General features: G+C 54.6%; 1 protein-coding gene across 16 annotated transcripts in view; it reads left to right on the forward strand.

Moving 5' to 3' along the window:
• Positions 1–3,072: 3,072 nt before the first annotated feature.
• Positions 3,073–16,193, forward strand: part of ZMYND8 (zinc finger MYND-type containing 8) — a 91,200-nt gene continuing 78,079 nt past the window's right edge. For 3 of the 16 annotated variants that reach the window (XM_058679513.1, XM_058679525.1, XM_058679527.1), the window contains exons 1-3: positions 3,120–3,481; positions 4,030–4,262; positions 13,092–13,162. In XM_058679513.1, the coding sequence (XP_058535496.1) occupies positions 4,249–4,262; positions 13,092–13,162 (85 nt within the window). In that variant the 5' untranslated portion in view covers positions 3,120–3,481; positions 4,030–4,248. Of the gene's footprint in view, positions 3,482–4,029; positions 4,263–5,097; positions 5,400–8,872; positions 9,043–9,986; positions 10,230–13,091; positions 13,163–16,193 lie in introns of those variants that run through there. The other 13 variants (XM_058679521.1, XM_012927187.2, XM_058679512.1 and 10 more) reach the window with 10 other exon arrangements.

The following is a 16,193-nucleotide window of genomic DNA, read 5'->3' on the forward strand; positions in this document are numbered from 1 at the left end:
TCGGGGTTGGGAGGAGTCTGTGCTGAGCTTGCAGCACGCAGAGCTGTACCCTGGCCTCTGCTCACCCGCTCACCCCCTGCCCACACATCGCAGATGTTCCCTGGTGGGCAAAACCTCCGGCAGCAGGAAGCCTGGTCCAGTGGAAGATGAAATGGGCAAATCTCCCTGGGTCCCTGCGCCCTCATGTCTGTGCTCCCACTGGCACTGGCTGCCCCCTGACCCCCCGACTTCCCATCAGCCTTTTCCCTCCTAGAAAGAAGTGGGAAAACAATTAAAACCCACCCCTCTCTCAAGCTGCACCCCTGCTCCTTCCTGGGGGAGCCCCCAGCCTCTGCCGCCTGTTGCCCTTGGTTCTCTGGGGCTGAAAAGGAACAAAACCAAGCCAGTGCATGCGCCCTGCTTCGTCTAACGGCCACGGAACCTGCTGCTAGCTGTCGGCAGATAACTCAAGGGTACCGGCGTTCACGCTTGGCCGCTCAGGCTATCTCGGGCTGCAGTTGTGGGCGCCTGCTGCTGCTCCCCTGGCCGCCAGCCAGCGGCCTTGGGGAGCCATTTCAGCAAGACCTGGCCTGGTCTGGGCAGGGGAGTTGGGGTCGGCCCCGCCTCTCCTGAGACCTGCTATGTTCCTGGGACACTCTGCCTGTACCCCGCCTTGGCTTCCCCCACCCAGTTCTCTCTGTCGCCTGGTAGTTTTAAGGGGCAGGTCCAGTGCAATTTTATTAGTTCACGGCTTGATAATACCAGCGAGGAACCTGCTTGTTTAGGCCTGTGCTGGCTTTTCTGTTCAGAACACGCAGCTGGGATTTCTTACCCCCTTTCGTTGAAGCCGGGGAGTCCAGGCACTGTAGGATGTCTCCCCCCTGCTTCTCCTCTCTTCCTCCCATGACACTCCTCCCCCTCCTGTCCCCACAAAGTCTCCGTAGGGAGCAGGACTCCCCCGACACCTCCCCTCACCGCCTACACCCCTGGTTGAGGACCACTGATTTCAAGGAATTTACAATTCTCCTTTGACTTGCCGCCAACCCTTGCCCTGGCCCCGCGGTCCAGGTGGGTTGGGAGAGGGGAACTCTGCTCTCTTGGCTGCTTCCCTGTGATCACAGGGGTTTTGGTGTGTCTGATCCAGAGTCGGCCAGCCAGCTGGACTGCCAGGTCAGCTCCTGGGGCGGGGCTGACCTCCGGAAGCAATCCACCCAGCGCTCGCCGGCTGCCGGTGTGTGAGCCCATGCTTGCTTCAGTTCTGCTTTTGCTTGTTGAGAGGCAGGCCCAGGGCCAAGGCTGAAGAGGGCTTGTGGAGGTTCCTCTGGTCCTTGCCAGCTGTGTGACCTCGGGAAGTTCACTTCACCTCTCTGGGCCCTGCTCCAGGAATGCCTCTTCCCCAGGCTGAGGAAAGCCCTCCCACCCGGGGGGAGGGCGGGGAGGGGCGTGGCAGCCACCACCGCTTTAGAAAGGGCCTTCTCCCTTCTGAAACCTGCCCGACAGGCCTGCCCTTCCCAAGATCCCATCTTCCACTCCCATCCCGTACTTTTTGCCTGTCCTTGGCCAAATCACCCCAGTGCATTCCTCAAACCCAGCAGGCCTGCCAGAATATGCCGGCGGCTTCCTGCTCTTTGCCCCAGAAAACATGGCCAGGGATCAAGTGATCTGCAGGGAGGGGGAGGGAACGGCAGCTGCTTATGCAACCCACGTTAATGTGGGGGTCAAATCCAACACGCGCACTCTCCTCGTGGCCCGTGGGGTTGGTGGCAAGAAAGGGCCGACCACCAAGCCCACTCTTTTGCTCTTTTCCGACACCCCCACTCCCGGCCTCCCAAACGGCAGCCACAGAAACAAGCAGCATTTTTTTTTTTAAAGATTTATTTATTTTGATTGGAAAGCCAGATATACAGAGAGGAGGAGAGACAGAGAGGAAGATCTTCCACCTGCCGGTTCACTCCCCAAGCGGCCGCAAGGGTTGGAGCTGAGCCAATCCGAAACCAGGAGCATCTTTTAGTTCTCCCAGGCGGGTGCAGGGTCCCAAGGTTTTGGGCTGTCTTCTACTGCTTTCCCAGGATGCGAGCTGGATGGGAAGCAGGGCTTCCGGGATTAGAACCGGTGCCCATATGGGATTCCTGCTTGTTCAAGGCGAGGACTTTAGCTTTCAGGCTACCGCGCTGGGGCCCGAACAGCATTTCTTCACGGGTGGTGGTGGAGAAGGGAAGGGGCCCACAGGGTAGCCCAGCAAGCCAGGGAGCCAGCGCAAGCTGATTAGCTGCGGCCCCCACCTTGCTTCTCTCATTTGTGTGGGATCTCCACCCCCAGCCCCAGGCAGGCAGGCTCCTCCCTTCTTGGAGGCTTAAACATGCCTTCCCAGCACCACTGGACCCTTATCAGCCCCCCCCCATGTCCCTCCATGCTTGGGCAACACCCTGTCCCCCCCCCCCACTTTTTTTTTTTGTTCAAATAAGGCTGGGGGCCCTGCCTGCCTGCCGCCAAATGCCTGTTAATCTCAAGGTTCTTCAGGATCCCTGGGCGGGAGGAGTTGGTGTGCTGTGGGCGTCTGCTGTCAGGGTTGGGGGTCGATGGGGGCAGGGGAAGCCGGTTGTGGGCTCAAAGTTTGCTGTGTGGAACACAGCACCCCCGATTTCAGGGCGACTTTGTAGCCCAGGAGCTTCACCCCCTGGCATATGGCTGCCCTCCTCCCCCAGCCCCTGAGCATGGTCTGTGTTGTTTTAACTGCTGTTTTTTATTTGAAATCTTGCTCCCGAAGCACCTTGTGGCAGTTTGTATTTTGTAAGTGGAAGAAGCCAGGCGGCCGGCTGGCCAGCCAGTGTGGGCATTTTAGGTGTCTTTCCTCTCTCCCGCCTGCGGCAGGGTTGCCCACAAAGGGAGGGAGCAGGCAGCGCTAGCCTGGCTGGGTGTAGCTCCTTGGTTGTTAACCTTTTACTGGGGGGAGGGGGACTGCTTGCTGCCTGTGGAATGGCTGAAGGAGACACAAAAAGGAAGCCCGAAGCCTGGGATTTGTGGGACACACACACACACACACACACACACGACTGCGGCAGGCAGGGCTGACCTGGGCTGCAGGCCTGGCTCCCACACTGGGGGGCCCTTGTCTCCCCTCAGCACTTCAATGGCTTCTGAGCCCGGGAGGCACTGCCCCGTGCCCTGGATTGAGAAGGTCCACGCCTCCTTGGGAAGCCCAGGCGGGAGACAGCGGCCCTCTCTCTCTCTCTCTCTCTCTGCATCTGCCGGCTCCACAGCAGCCGGTATTTTTCCACAGGCCTTCTCTGCCGCTCCCAGGGCCTACTTTCCCAGCCAGGCCAGGCGTCCGAGAGAGGGTTAACAGGCAGGAAGCTGAAGGCATCGCAGGCTCAGACGGAAGTCAGATTTTTGTTTAACTGACAGGTTCAGCAGGCCCCAGCCGCGGTGGGGGAGGGGGCGGCAGGGAAGGGAAGTCTGTAGGTGGAGGCATGTGGCCTGCCAGGAGCACGCTTGGCTTAGGGTAAGCGCCGCCGCCGAGGGCTCCCCAGCCCCCCACTGGCAGGCTGGCAGGGAGGCCCCGACTCCCCTCAGTTTTCCTCCCGGTTGTTGTTGGTGGTGGTGGGGGTCCCCATCCTCCCGCGAGGCCCCGGGCCGGAGGCAAATGGCTTCCTGGCCTACTTGGTGTGGAGACGCGTGGACAGTGACTTTGCAGACCTGACCTCTCTCTCTCCCCGCCTCCCCTGGGCTCTCTCGGCTTGCTCCTCCTGGCCTCCTGGGGTGGAGGGGGGAGCTCCGCTGCCCCCAGCTTTACCTCCCCCTGCGGGATGGTTCTAGAACCGGGGCCGGGCCTTCCTTGCCCAGGAGGGCCGCTGCTGAGGGGACAGGTGAGCGTGAGCCCCCTGCTCCCCAGCCCAGGGCTGTGCGGGCCGGGGAGGGGGCTCAGGCTGGGCTGGAGCAGGTCAGACCGGCCGGCCCAGCCGGAGGGCGGCCGGGGCGCGGGTGGGGGCCCGTCTCTCGGCTTGTGGTCGCCGTGCGAGGCCTAGCTGAGCTGTCTTTTTCTATGCACAGGATGGCTCTTGCTCACCCTAGCCTCACAAAGATAATCGCTCAGGAAGTCTTTCAGCCAATCCGGGGCGGCCTTACACTCGGATTTTCCGGGGCAGCCAATCGGGGATGAGCTTTTATGAGGCGGCCAGATCATCAGCTGAAGTGCCAAACCCTTTTTCTGTGCGAACTAGGAGCCTGTCCTCCATGTTTTATAAGTATTGACATTACACAGTGTTAGCAATGCATCCACAGAGGTAAGCTCGACTTTTTAACCATCTTTTCTCCCCCTCCCTCTCAGACATCTGCCTTGGGGGGCGAGCAGTGTGCCACACTCACCCCCCACAGCACTTAGCTTAACTTGGAACTGTTTTAGAGAGAGATTTTTTTTTTTTTTTTTTGCTTTCTTGGGTCACATGGCTAAGTAGCCATTAGCCAAAGCTTGATCTTGCAAACTGGCCAGGCCCTGGGTTGGTCCCCTTCTTTCTTTTCTTCCACCAGGCCCCTGGTGTTTGGAACAGTTGGAAGCTAGCTAGAAAGCCTGGTATAACCAAAAAGAAAAAAAAAAAGCAGCTTCCCCCCTCCTCCCTTTCTCCCCCCTTCTGCCTCTTTCTCTCTCCCTCCCTGCACTGTTGTCTCCTCCTGTCACATGCCTGCTGGGGGAAGAACATGGAAGGTAAGGAGTATGCTCTCTTTGCCTGGCAGCTAGCAGAGTGGGCGAGCTTGTCCCTGTCCTCTGTCTGCAGAGAGGGGCTAGCCAGGCTGGGCCAAGTCCTGACAGAAGTGGGCCCAGGGCCCCCAGCAGAGCAGCGCGAGGCTGCGGGGGGAGCGTGTGACTACTCCTGGGGCCTAGCTGTGTGGCGCTGCCTGCACTGCAGTACATTGTTCAACCTTTTCTCTTGACTTAGGAGGCTTCAGTGCTCTGTGGGAGCCAGCCTGCCAGCAAATGTGTCTAGGCCTTGGAGGAAGTTGGTGGAGCAGGGACGGGGGTGGGGCGGGTGGGGGTGTGTAGAACAACCTCCTGGGCAAGGGAGGTGGGGAAGGGAGGTGTGTGAGGCCTCTGGGACCCTGCTCCGCCTCCTCCTCTTGCATGGTTTGTAATGAACTCCTGTGCCTTTTATGCTTGCTTACCTTTTCTTTTTCCATCTTGTGACCCCCTGGGTTTTCCTGAGTGAGGGGGTGCAGAGGAGAGAAAAAAAAGTCATGGCTGAGTCCTGACAAGCAAGTCAAGATCCGGTTGTTGGGTTGTGTTGTGGTGGTGGTGTGTGTGTTTTTAATAATGCCATGTAACTGTTTAAAAACATTTCCTTTTTGATCAAGTCCCAAACCTGCCAGCCTGTTCTCTCTCCTTCCTAACTCTGGGAACATGAGCCGGTTGCTTGAGTCCTGGCTGGGTAAGTAAAGGCGTGCGTTTCCTCTGGACCCTGTGGAAGGGGTTTGACAAGCGAGTGTGTATGTCTCCCTGCAACGGGAGAGGGGGTGCTGCCTGCTGCACACGAGGCCTTGTTGAGCTGAGGTTGCAGAAGACGGTTGGAATTCCCTGCTTTCCTGGCTAACCTGCAGCCAGAGTCGAAGGCTGCTTTTCCTGTTTATCCTTAGCCAGGACAGGGGTGTTCAGTGCTGGGTGACTGAACTCTCCTGATTGGGTTTTTGGACTCTGGGCAGGTGAGCTGCTTGTGAAACTGAGTCATCCTGCTGGTTCCGAAGAGCCTCGGCCCAGGGCGCTGAAGGCAACAGTGGCTGTGGTGGTGGTTGGGGGGAGGGGACACTGCTGGCGTGGGGGCGGGGAGGCTGGTGGTGGGGCCAGTACTTAGCTTGCAGGATTCTGTTAAATACTGCAGAGGCTTACCCCCTCTCCCCCAAGTTGGTTGGAATTAGGGCTGTATTTCCGGTAGATTGGGCCCTTTTAGCAAGCCTGACCCACTCTTGGGCCTTTCTTAGGTGTTCTTTCTCATTCCTCCTTGGATTTCTGAGTGCTCTTGCTAGAATTTACAAGTGAAAGAGTTTTCAGAATCTCCCTGGAAGGTCCCAGGCCCCTGCACTTCCAGCAGTGGGCCTGTGCCTGAATGCTGGAGATAGAGTTGGTTGCCATGTTATGCCAACTCGATGTGAAGTTGGCCATCTCTTTGAATGGAGTGCCCAGCAGCCTACCTTTGGGCACTGGTTGGGAAAAGGCTCCTTTAGTATAAAGAAGAAAGCAAACACTGTGTTGAGGACTGGCTGGGTAAGGCTGGCCAGCTTCCTGCAGCCAGCCGGGCGGGGAGCATGTTATGTCCTTAATGCAGAGTGGTGTCCTTCTCCAGCACACACAGGTAGAGTTCAGGCGCTCAGGCTATTTTCTTTGTTCTTATCTCTGTGCTGTTGTTGGAAAGGACACATCGAGCCTCTTGTGGTCTCCCTAGAGAGCAGTCTCTAATCCCAACACTCCTGGCGTGCTTGAGGCTGTGCGTTGGGCTGGAAACAGACTTCTGGGGCCACACATTTGTCCTCCAAACCCTTGCACTAAAATGGCTCCCACAGGCCTGGCAGGTCCAGGTCTGCCGCTGATGGCACAGCCCCAGAGCGCGCCCGGCCCTGGGCCAGGCTGGCCCTTCTGGTTCTGGCTCAGCAGCCAGCACTGTGCGTAGGGCTGTGGAAAGTTCATTCCTTTCCAGGTGGCGTTGTTTTCCTGCATTGCAGCAGGACTGGGTAGGGTCGGGGTGCTGGCTCCTGAAGCAGCCCAGTGGGGGTGGGGTTTCCCTCTCTCTAGCTTTCAGACCAGTAGATTGGGAAGCAAAGTGAAAGGTTGACAGTTGCAGTGGCCGGACTCAGAGCCGACCTTCTGGAAATTTCTACCATCTTTGTCCCTTGTAGGAACAGCAGATCTTGCAAGCTGAAGGGTTTCTGGCGTTCCATTCCTAGACCTTCTGCTGCCCTCCCCCATTCTGTTTCTCCTGGAGCTAGAAGGTTGCAGAAAGTTCTCTGTGGCGCATTTGTGAATCGCAGAGGGAGGAACAGAGCGCTGGGCTGTTTTCCTTTTTCCTTCTGCCTCCTGGGTCCCCAAAGAGGACGCACACAGCTGCAAGGAACAAACAGGGCACACTAGAGCTTTTGATTCCTCCTGCCCCACCCCCTCTACCCTGCTAGACCCTCCAGGATGGATACACTTTCTGCTTTGGGGGAAATTAAGTGGCTTTCATGTGGGGGAGGGGAGCCACTTGCTTTTATGAGCTCCTGCAAACGGTCAGTGTTGGGTCTGTAACTAGGAATGAATTCTCTGTGACCACGCAAGAAACCTTCTACAGTTTTTCTAATTGCCCAGGATGAACTTAGTGAGTCTGGGGGAGCCAAGCCCAGTTGCTTTTATAAATTAACAGCTCAGAGGGAGGCTGTGAGGCCTGTTGCATTGTAAATTAGGGATTGAAAACAATAGCTTTTCCCCCTCCCCCTTTTCTCTTGATTGTACCCCTTTTAAACACAACAGTCCCTCCTCTTTCCTTGGGAGAGCGCCCTGTCCAGGTCTGCAGTGAGGGATGAGCGTGTGAGGGGGTTGGGAGAGGGGAAAGGTCTCATCTGGGCACCCCTGGAGGCCAAGGTGGGCTTGGCTGTGTGCACCCACTTCCGAAGCACTACCCCTTTGTTCCTGTCCTGCCCCTCCTCTCTCTAGTGACTGGAGCTCACACGTTTGTCAGCTCTGAAGCCCTAGACCTCCCTCTGCCCCTGGCTGACCCCAAAAAGAGAGATACATTCCAGGTTGCCCCCCCACCACCACTGCCCCACCACGCCTGCCCGGAGTCAGCTCTGGGAATGTGTCCCCGCAGCTCCCTCCACCCCTGGGGGGGTGTTTGTGAAAAATGCAAAAACAAGTGAGGATTCACCTTGGCTTTAGGTTGCCCTTCCCCCATGCCCTTTCCTTACAGAAAAACAAGCAGGCGGTGTGGCCAAGCCAACTCTGCAGCCAGCCTGCCGCCACGTCGGCCTCTCTCCCGACGCGATCGCCTACCCACCAGCTGCCTCGGCCTCGCCCTGCCTCGGCCTTGGGCTCTGTGCCCTCTTTTCTCCCCCTGGAGCGAAAGAGCAGTCACCTTGAAATTCCCTACTCCCAGCCCCAGAGGCGTCCCTAGGCCGAGGCCGGGAGACCAGTCGCCATGAGCAATCCACTCTGAGGCCATTAGCTCGGCCTCTGCTAGCGGGATTTGCAAAGCCCATTGTGAATTCCCAGGGCTCTGCTGGGGGAGGACAGAAGGCTAATTTGTGAGTATCCAGTGCCTGGGCGAAGGGGACTTCTCACTGGGGTGTCTCCTCTGCACTCACTGGCTGTGTTTTGTGTGGTGTTCCTGCCATAGGGACTGTGTCTTCCCGACACCAGGTCTGAGCTGGCCGTTTGCAGGCTCAGCGTCTCTTCCTTTTTACCTTGGCCTTGCATCCAGGCGAGCCCTTCAGTTGGGCTGTTTCTGAAGCCCGCTGTCCTTCAAGCACGTTCATTTTTACCTCTGGCTCCTGTTGCGTACGGATGTAGGCTGGATTCCAATAGACTGAGCAGGGCAAAAGGACTTCCTCCCAGCCCTGCTCCCTCAGACTGGGTTTGTGCCTGCAGACACCTGTCTGTCTGCCGTTTTGGTTTTTGTTTTTTGTTTTTGTTTTTTGCCACAGAGCTGCAGGATTCCTAACCTGCCAGCCACCTGATCGAGGGCCCTCAGCACCCAGCCTGGTGTTGTCTGCTTAGAGTATGAAAGGGAAGACTTTTTCCTTAGGAACCTGTGACTTCACAAACTCTCCCTGTCATTGCAGGGTTTTTTTTTTTTTCCTTTTTTTTTTCTTTTCTTTTTTTTTTTTTTTTCCAGCTTCCAAACGTTGTTGCCTTCCTTTGGTTTAGCATTTCCTAGTTCTGATCTTTAGGAAGGTGGCTTTGAAACTGGCAGGGCTGCTTAAATAAGCCACAGCTACTGAACAAACTGCTACCATTTTAGCTTCAATACAGGAGTGAGGCAGTGTTGCCAGACGCCATTTTAAGAATCCTGCATAAATAGCTTAGCTACCGATGACTGCCTGTTTTAGGTGAGTGCTTATATAAAGCCGCCTTGCTAACCATTCCCTCCCTCCCCTCCCCCCATTTAAAAAATTAATTGCAGATCTCGGGAAGCATGTTTTTTTTTTTTTTTTAATGTTGATGTTCACTATTTCCTGATGTAGAAGAGGAAGATGTTATGCTTTGGGGAATTAAATATTTTTAACAGCTTGGACTCTTTGGTATTTTGAATGAAAGTACCAACCAGGAGAATGGGACAAGCCCTTTGGAGAGGACGCATGATTCCTGAATCGTTGTGTGTTCGTCCTCATCTTCAGAACCAGTCCTGGGGCATGCTGGGGATAGATTCTAGATTGGTTAGATGTTCTTGGGGCAAAGTCAGATGCCAGGGGCGCTTCAGGGAAGAAAGAAGACAAGATGTCAACATTGTGCATCCAAGCAGTTTGTGTCAGAACTGGATGCTTTGCCTTCTGTCTCTCTCTCTCGCAAGCGATGAGGATGAAATTCCTGGGAATTCCCGACCAGCCTGAGTCCTCAGATTTAATAATCAGAAGGCTGATAGCATCCTAGAGGTGCACTGCTTCATTGGCAACTTTTAATTGCTCTTTTTCTGCAGGAATGCTGGGGAAGGGGCAAGCATGGGCGTCCTTGCTCAGACCTTGACCGTGACCGTGAAATCGTTTTATTCTTTGGGGGCTGGAGTGCTTTTGGTTGTGTTTGCAGGTGCTGTTGTTTCTGCTTTGAATTGGCCTGATATGTATCAGTTTTTGAAATCCACAGGCAAGTGGCTTGGGTAAATGGAAGAGGTTATGATGATGGATACAATGTATACAGCTGGGTGATGCCATTTTTTCCTGTGCGGGAGCAGGGGCTGCTGTTTGGGTTTCAATCTAAATTTTATCCTGGGTGGGGGTAGGGCTGGGGGTGCAGTCCTTCGTTCTTATTCCTTTAAAGAAACAGAAGTAATGTCAGTTTGAAACAAGGGCTTGTTGTTCCATTGGTTTTGATTTAAATGGTCTGGGTTGCTGGGAGCTGGCAGGTATGGAAGGAGGAAGCTGTATGTATTCTGAGTAATGTGATGGCAGAAGTTTCAAGTATTTTTCTTCAGATACAGCTGCCTTTTCTGTTGAGAAATTGTGACTTGACTGGCTTTCCCCCTAAATGACTGAACAGTTGTTAACCTAAATTGACCAAGATCACTGGAGTATTCAGACAGGTACAAATCTTTTCTCACCATCACTTTTGATGTAATATTCATAGTTTTTTTTTTTTCCCTTAGTAACATGAGTGCTTAACACTAAACCAAGAAAAAGGAAGTCCCTTTAGATGTGGCTGTTCAAAATGACTAATTTTGCATTCTGGTCTTTGCTTTTGTAAATGAAGTTTTCCCCTCCAAATGCTGATGCACTGCAATGTCTTTTAGTCACATGCTAGTCTCTGTGTGTGTGTGTATAATATTTGTATGTGCCTGTGCCCCTGTGCACGTATGTGTTTGCATGTGCACGCTGGGATTTCTTTGGGGGAGGATGATATGCTCCTCTGGGGGGGGTGTGCAAAAAGAGAGATGGTTTTCTTAAATTGTCCAACTTGAGGGCCCGGGCTAACGCTGGTGGTGGTATTGCTAAAGCTAAGTGATTATGTTGCCCACTTGTAATACTCGGGGAGGTAACAGCCTCCTCCCCCCACCCCCTCCCGCGGCCCGTTGATTCTGGTAGACTCAGCAGCAGCAAATGGCTCTGCAGTCACCAGTTTGCATTTTCTTGATCTCTCAGCAGCATTCCTCCCCGATGTTACAAACCCAGCAATTGTTCCTTTGAATGTATCCTTCCTGGGTGATCAATACCCCTCTGAATGCCCTCTGTGGGTGTGGGAATCCTTCAAGTGGATTTTTGGGGGCTCTGCTCAGCAGAATGGTCTCTCACCACTGTACCAATTTAGTCTTTTCTCCATCACTCCAAAAAAAAAAAAAAAATAGGACCGGTTTCAAGAAGTTTAGAGTTTCACATACTTCATGGGAGGGAGGGAAGGAGAATGCTGGTTGCTCAAAAAAGAAAAAGATCAAGGTATCGATGTGTTCTTTTGAAGTTAACTATCTACCCATCTACCCAGGCAGGCAGGCGGTGGCCAGGGTAGGGGGGGGGGAGCTTTTTTGGTTACAATTTACTGCTAATTATCCCAAGCAGGAGCCCACAATAGCTTTTACTTGGACAACCTGTGTATGTTCCAGGCGGGCTGTGTTTCAGGGCTGAGAATGTATTAGTGCTAAAATCAACTAATCACCGTTGCATTATGGCTTGTTAGTGATGTGTTCCGATTGAGCAGGCTGCTTTCTTCCTCTGAGAGCCGTTTGTGACAGCAGGGCAGTCGTTTCCCTGGGTGATGGGTGTCATGTTGAGATGTGTGTCCGTGAAGTTGGGAAGGAACTCAGTACCTGAACGCTCTGTGTGTGTGTGTGTGTGTGTGTGTGTGTGTCTTGATGGAAATCCCAGCTATTGTCCTTTCTCCCCTGGTTAGTCGGAGCGCTCCTGTAATTTAATTCTGAGCTGTAATTTTTCCTTTCTGTCCAGCTCCCAGCCCGACTCTTCTCCTCCCCACAACCCCTGGTCTCTCCTGATCCGTCTCTTACACTTGGGTTCCAGGCTTGCCGAGCACACACAGGACATTTCTTCTCCTTCAGCTTCCTTATTGCCCTGGCTTTGCGTCTTTCAAATGGAAAATTCCGGCCATCTCAATTGGTGATGCACCCAATTGCTTTTTGCTGATCCCACAGACCGATGGTGTCACCTCTAGAGTGGTTGCTTAGGTTCCTACCGTGTGTCAGCCTGCGTGTTGGGAAAGTTCTAGTCCCTGGAGCCTTTTAAGCCTCTATAAGCAGAGCTGCTGTTTTACCCTTTGGGTTGGCTTGTGAGGTGTTGTGGTGGGGGTGGGGGCGAGAAGTGGGGAGGGGGTTTTTAGAGAGTTGAAGCAGACTGCTGGGACTGCAGCCAAGAGGGAGAGAAAGTTCTAGGTAGCAGACCTTGACAGCACAGGGCCCTACTTTCCCTGGACTGCAAGTTGGTGTCTTTTGAATAATCTTCCTCATTCCACTTTTGTGCTGAGGCCAAATTAGTTACAGCTCAGAAGGAGAAGTAGGCCTGCTCTGAAATACCCAGGGCTGGGAGCATCAAGACAGGCCTGACTGCCCTAGGGGGTGTGTGAGACCCCAGGCCTGACTTCTCAGGTGGGAGTGTGAGACCCCAGGCCTGTTTCCTCGGGTGGGAGTGTGAGACCCCAGGCCTAACTCCCGCAGTGGGAGTATGTATGAGACCCCAGGCCTGACTCCCGGACTGGGAGTATGTATGAGACCCCAGGCCTGACTCCCGGACTGGGAGTACATATGAGACCCCAGGCCCGACTCCTGGACTGGGAGTACGTATGAGACCCCAGGCCTGACTCCCGCAGTGGGAGTACGTATGAGACCCCAGGCCTGACTCCCGGACTGGGAGTACGTATGAGACCCCAGGCCTGACTCCCGGCATGGATGCTGATTGCTCACATCTATTGAGACAGGCTGTTTGGCTCTAGCATGCACGTGTTCTTCTGCTTTGTAATTTAACCTGAATCTTTTTTTTCCTCCCCTGTCCCTGCCTCATCAGGAAATTGTAATATTTAGAGGGGAGGTCTGGGAAGGCCTTGCCTTGCAGGATTCAGAGCTCGGAACTCTGTCTGCCTTTGAAATCCGCATTAGCTTCAAGAAACTTGCTTGTTCCCAGGCCGGTCGCATTGGCCACAGGGGCAGATCGTAATCTGGTGTCTGCAGAACAAAGTACTTTTCCGAGCTCCCCTCCCCCAGTAGCATGATAACTGGAAAGAAACAAAGACCAACCTAGTGTGTGTGTGTGTGTGTGTGTGTGTGTGTGTGTTTTAAAAATTCCTTTAGGAGTCCTAGCATTTTGATGAGATCAGGTGTGAGTCCCTCCCCTCTGTCGCCAGGGTGGGGGGTTTGTCTTCCGAGGTGGGGTTGTGACTAGCCAGCCATCCCCACTGGCTGCTGGTCCCCCAGCTCATCTAAACATGCACATAATTTGCTCTGTTTCAGCTTGGCTGAAGAGGAAATAAAAACAGAACCGGAGGTGGTGGAGGGCATGGATATCTCTACTCGCTCCAAAGGTAAGACTCTTGTCTGTGGCAGAGCTAAGGTGGAAATGGCGGTTTCTCTCTGTGTTTGTGACTGACCACTCACGTGTGGGCTCCCCCAGCGGGCCTGACCACCTCAGACCCCCGGATGAATGTCCTTGATTGATGGGAACAATTGTTCAGATTTTCTCTCCACGGCATGTATGTGTAGGTGTGTGGTCCTGACAATGTGTGTTTCAGGTCAGTGAGACTGACCCTGGGTGGAGGCCGAGTTTCGAAGAGCAGGCTTTGGAAGCCATTGGAGCCTGCAGCGGCTGATGGCCCTCTGATTCCTCACTAGAGGCTCCCGTGGGATCTCGGACGTGGAGTGAAACTGGCTGGTTGCATTAGGGGGTTTTCTGGAACGAGTGAGTGTCTGCATTTGGGACAAAATCGTGTGCAAATGAGGGCAGGCATGATGAATGGGTTTTAGCCCAAGAAGTCTGAGCTGCTGCTGGTGGTGGGGGGCAGACAGTCCGTCTCTTCATTAGGAGGCTTGGTGCTGCTGAGAAAGTCCATTAACCAAGATATGCTGGTGTACCAGTACCATCTTCCAGCTTCTTCCCAGCCTGCTGAGGTTTAGTGGGACCCATGGGTGGCAGGGAACAGGATGAATGGGGATGAGCTGGGAGGGACTTGGAGGAGAGTCCTGGGGCTGGGGGGAGTCTTTCTTGTCTCTGCGTGTCCCTCTCCGCTGTGGAATGGCATGTTGATTAGGATGCGAGTGCAATGCCTCCTGTCGCAGGCCTTTCTTACTGCAGCTTTCCCCCCACCCCCTGCTCCATCCCCAGTGCTCCCTGGTGCTGGGACCCTCCCATGCCTCCCCTATATGTGGTGTGAAGGGGGGCCTCCCACTGGGCTGGTGAGAAGACCCAGGCTCTGCAGGGGGAGAGCTCATGCTGGGGAGTGGGAGCAGGGCACCGATTGGAGACTGAATTTCTCCCTGCCTGCCTCCCACCCCGTCACCATAAGGTCCCCCAGTCTCTCCAGGGGCGAGTTGGCCGGAAGGCTCAGTTCTCCGCCAGCAGGGCAGGTACGAGAGAGTGAAGGCATGGCTCATCCTCCCTCCTGCCCTTGGGATCCTCCCCAGGCTGGTCTTTGTTTTCGCCTAGGGCAGGACCACCCTGGGGGGGCACCATTTCTGGGTCTGCCTGACCCCTGTCCCTCACTCCTGTGTTAGGACGGCAGCAGTCAGCTTCAGCTCTCTCTGGTGAGCTGCCAGGCTCCTTAGGCTGTACCTGCGTGTCCTGGCCAACCTCTTCACCCCGGGTCTCTGCTGGGCACCGTCACCTCCTGGTCCCCCAGGCCTTGTCTGTCGGTGTCCACTCGGATGACTCAGCACCTTTGGGGCCTCCTTTTGAAGGCTCATCCCCTTTCCCCCTTGCAGTGTCTGAGTGGGCCATGCTGCAACCCACCTGCCTGTTTCTCACCGTTTAGGTTCATCTCAGGATTTTGGTGGCCACTGAGATGTCGTGGAGGGAGTGCTGAGGGGTCCCTAATTACCACCTGACATGACTCGCACACCGACTTGCCTATCATTTTTAATTTTAAAGAACTGGGGCCTGTGTTGTGCCTGTGACACCAGCGTCCTTTGTGAGTTCTGGTTCCAGTTCTGCCTGCTTCACCTCCAGCTCCCTGCTCATGTGCCTGGGAAAACAGTGAAAGATGGACTCACCTGGGGAACCTGCAGGATTGGCTGCTTCTTTGAGAACCCTAGGGGATTTTTAAAAAAAGATTTATTTATTTGTATTGGAAAAGCAGATATAAATAGAGGAGAGACAGAGGAATATCTTCCGTCCGATGGTTCACTTACCAAGTGGCCACAATGGCTGGAGCTGAGCCAATCCAAAGCCAGGAGGCAGGAGTCTCTTCCGAGTCTCCCACACAGGTGCAGGGTCCCATGGCTTTGGGCCATCCTCGACTGCTTTCCCAGGCCACAAGCAGGGAGCTGGATGGCAAGCGGGGCTGCTGGGATTAGAACTGGTGCCCACATGGGATCCTGGCACGTTCAAGGTGAGGGCTTTAACCACTACACTATCACGCCGGGCCCGAGAATGGTTTTACACACCAGTGTTTGGGCACCAGGTGGAGTGTCTGGGCCGTGGGTCATCTGATAGCACCTACAGACATTGTGTAGCCTCAACAGTGCGAGTCTGCATGTGCCATACCCATCTGTGTCTGCATGAGTTTGTGCCCTTGACTTTGCCTCTCGCTGCCTCCGCTTAGCCCTGGGGCCTTCTCCACTGACTTGTCTGTAACATCTCAGCCCAAGAGTGAGAAAGCTGGCTGCCACTAGCCACCTTTTTAATCTGATTGTCAACATCCTGCTAGATGAACTTTAACCTGTATAGACACTCTTGGAGCCGCTGCCTAGGATAAGGATAACTGGACATTTTCAGCATCTAGAACATTCCTCCAAGCCTTGGCTCTGACCTTGTGCTTTCCTAATAGTTTGTTATTCTGCCACAGTGCGAGCTCGTCTAGATGGACAAGCCCACTGTGCTTGCCCTGCCCTCCCACATGGGAGGTGGGATTGCACGAGACAGGCTTCTGGAGCCAGACCCCTGTCTCTCGCTTGCCTGTTCCCAGTTTGGCTCTTGTTGAGGACTCAGTGTCACTCTCTAACAGACGTGAGGATGAGGACAGAGGGTTGAGATGAGAGCTGCTCACTGAGCAGTATTCGGAGTGCTGCTGGGTTGAGCGAGCCCCAGATGACTTGCAGAGCCTGTAGGTTGTCAGGTGTGGAAAGCCAACTCCTCCTTGTCCCGCTGGTCCCCACCTCTGTGCAGCCTCCAGGATGAGGACATGGGGTAATATGGACACCAGGCCTGGGGCAGATCCCCTGCCCAAGGGCTGCAGTGGTCCTGCGGGCTGCCCAGAAGGCCGGCTCGGAACAAGTAGACAGGCCTCTTGGTCTGCTGTTGTGCACTGTGGCCTCTGTGCTGTTTGCGTCTGCAGTGTGTGCCTTCCTGCAGGCGTTGGGCAGGGTTGGCGGGGAGGGGAGCATCTCTTGGTTGGGAGGGAG

This window comes from Ochotona princeps, chromosome 22 (assembly GCF_030435755.1).
Source record: "Ochotona princeps isolate mOchPri1 chromosome 22, mOchPri1.hap1, whole genome shotgun sequence".
NCBI classification, from domain to species: Eukaryota; Metazoa; Chordata; class Mammalia; order Lagomorpha; family Ochotonidae; genus Ochotona; species Ochotona princeps.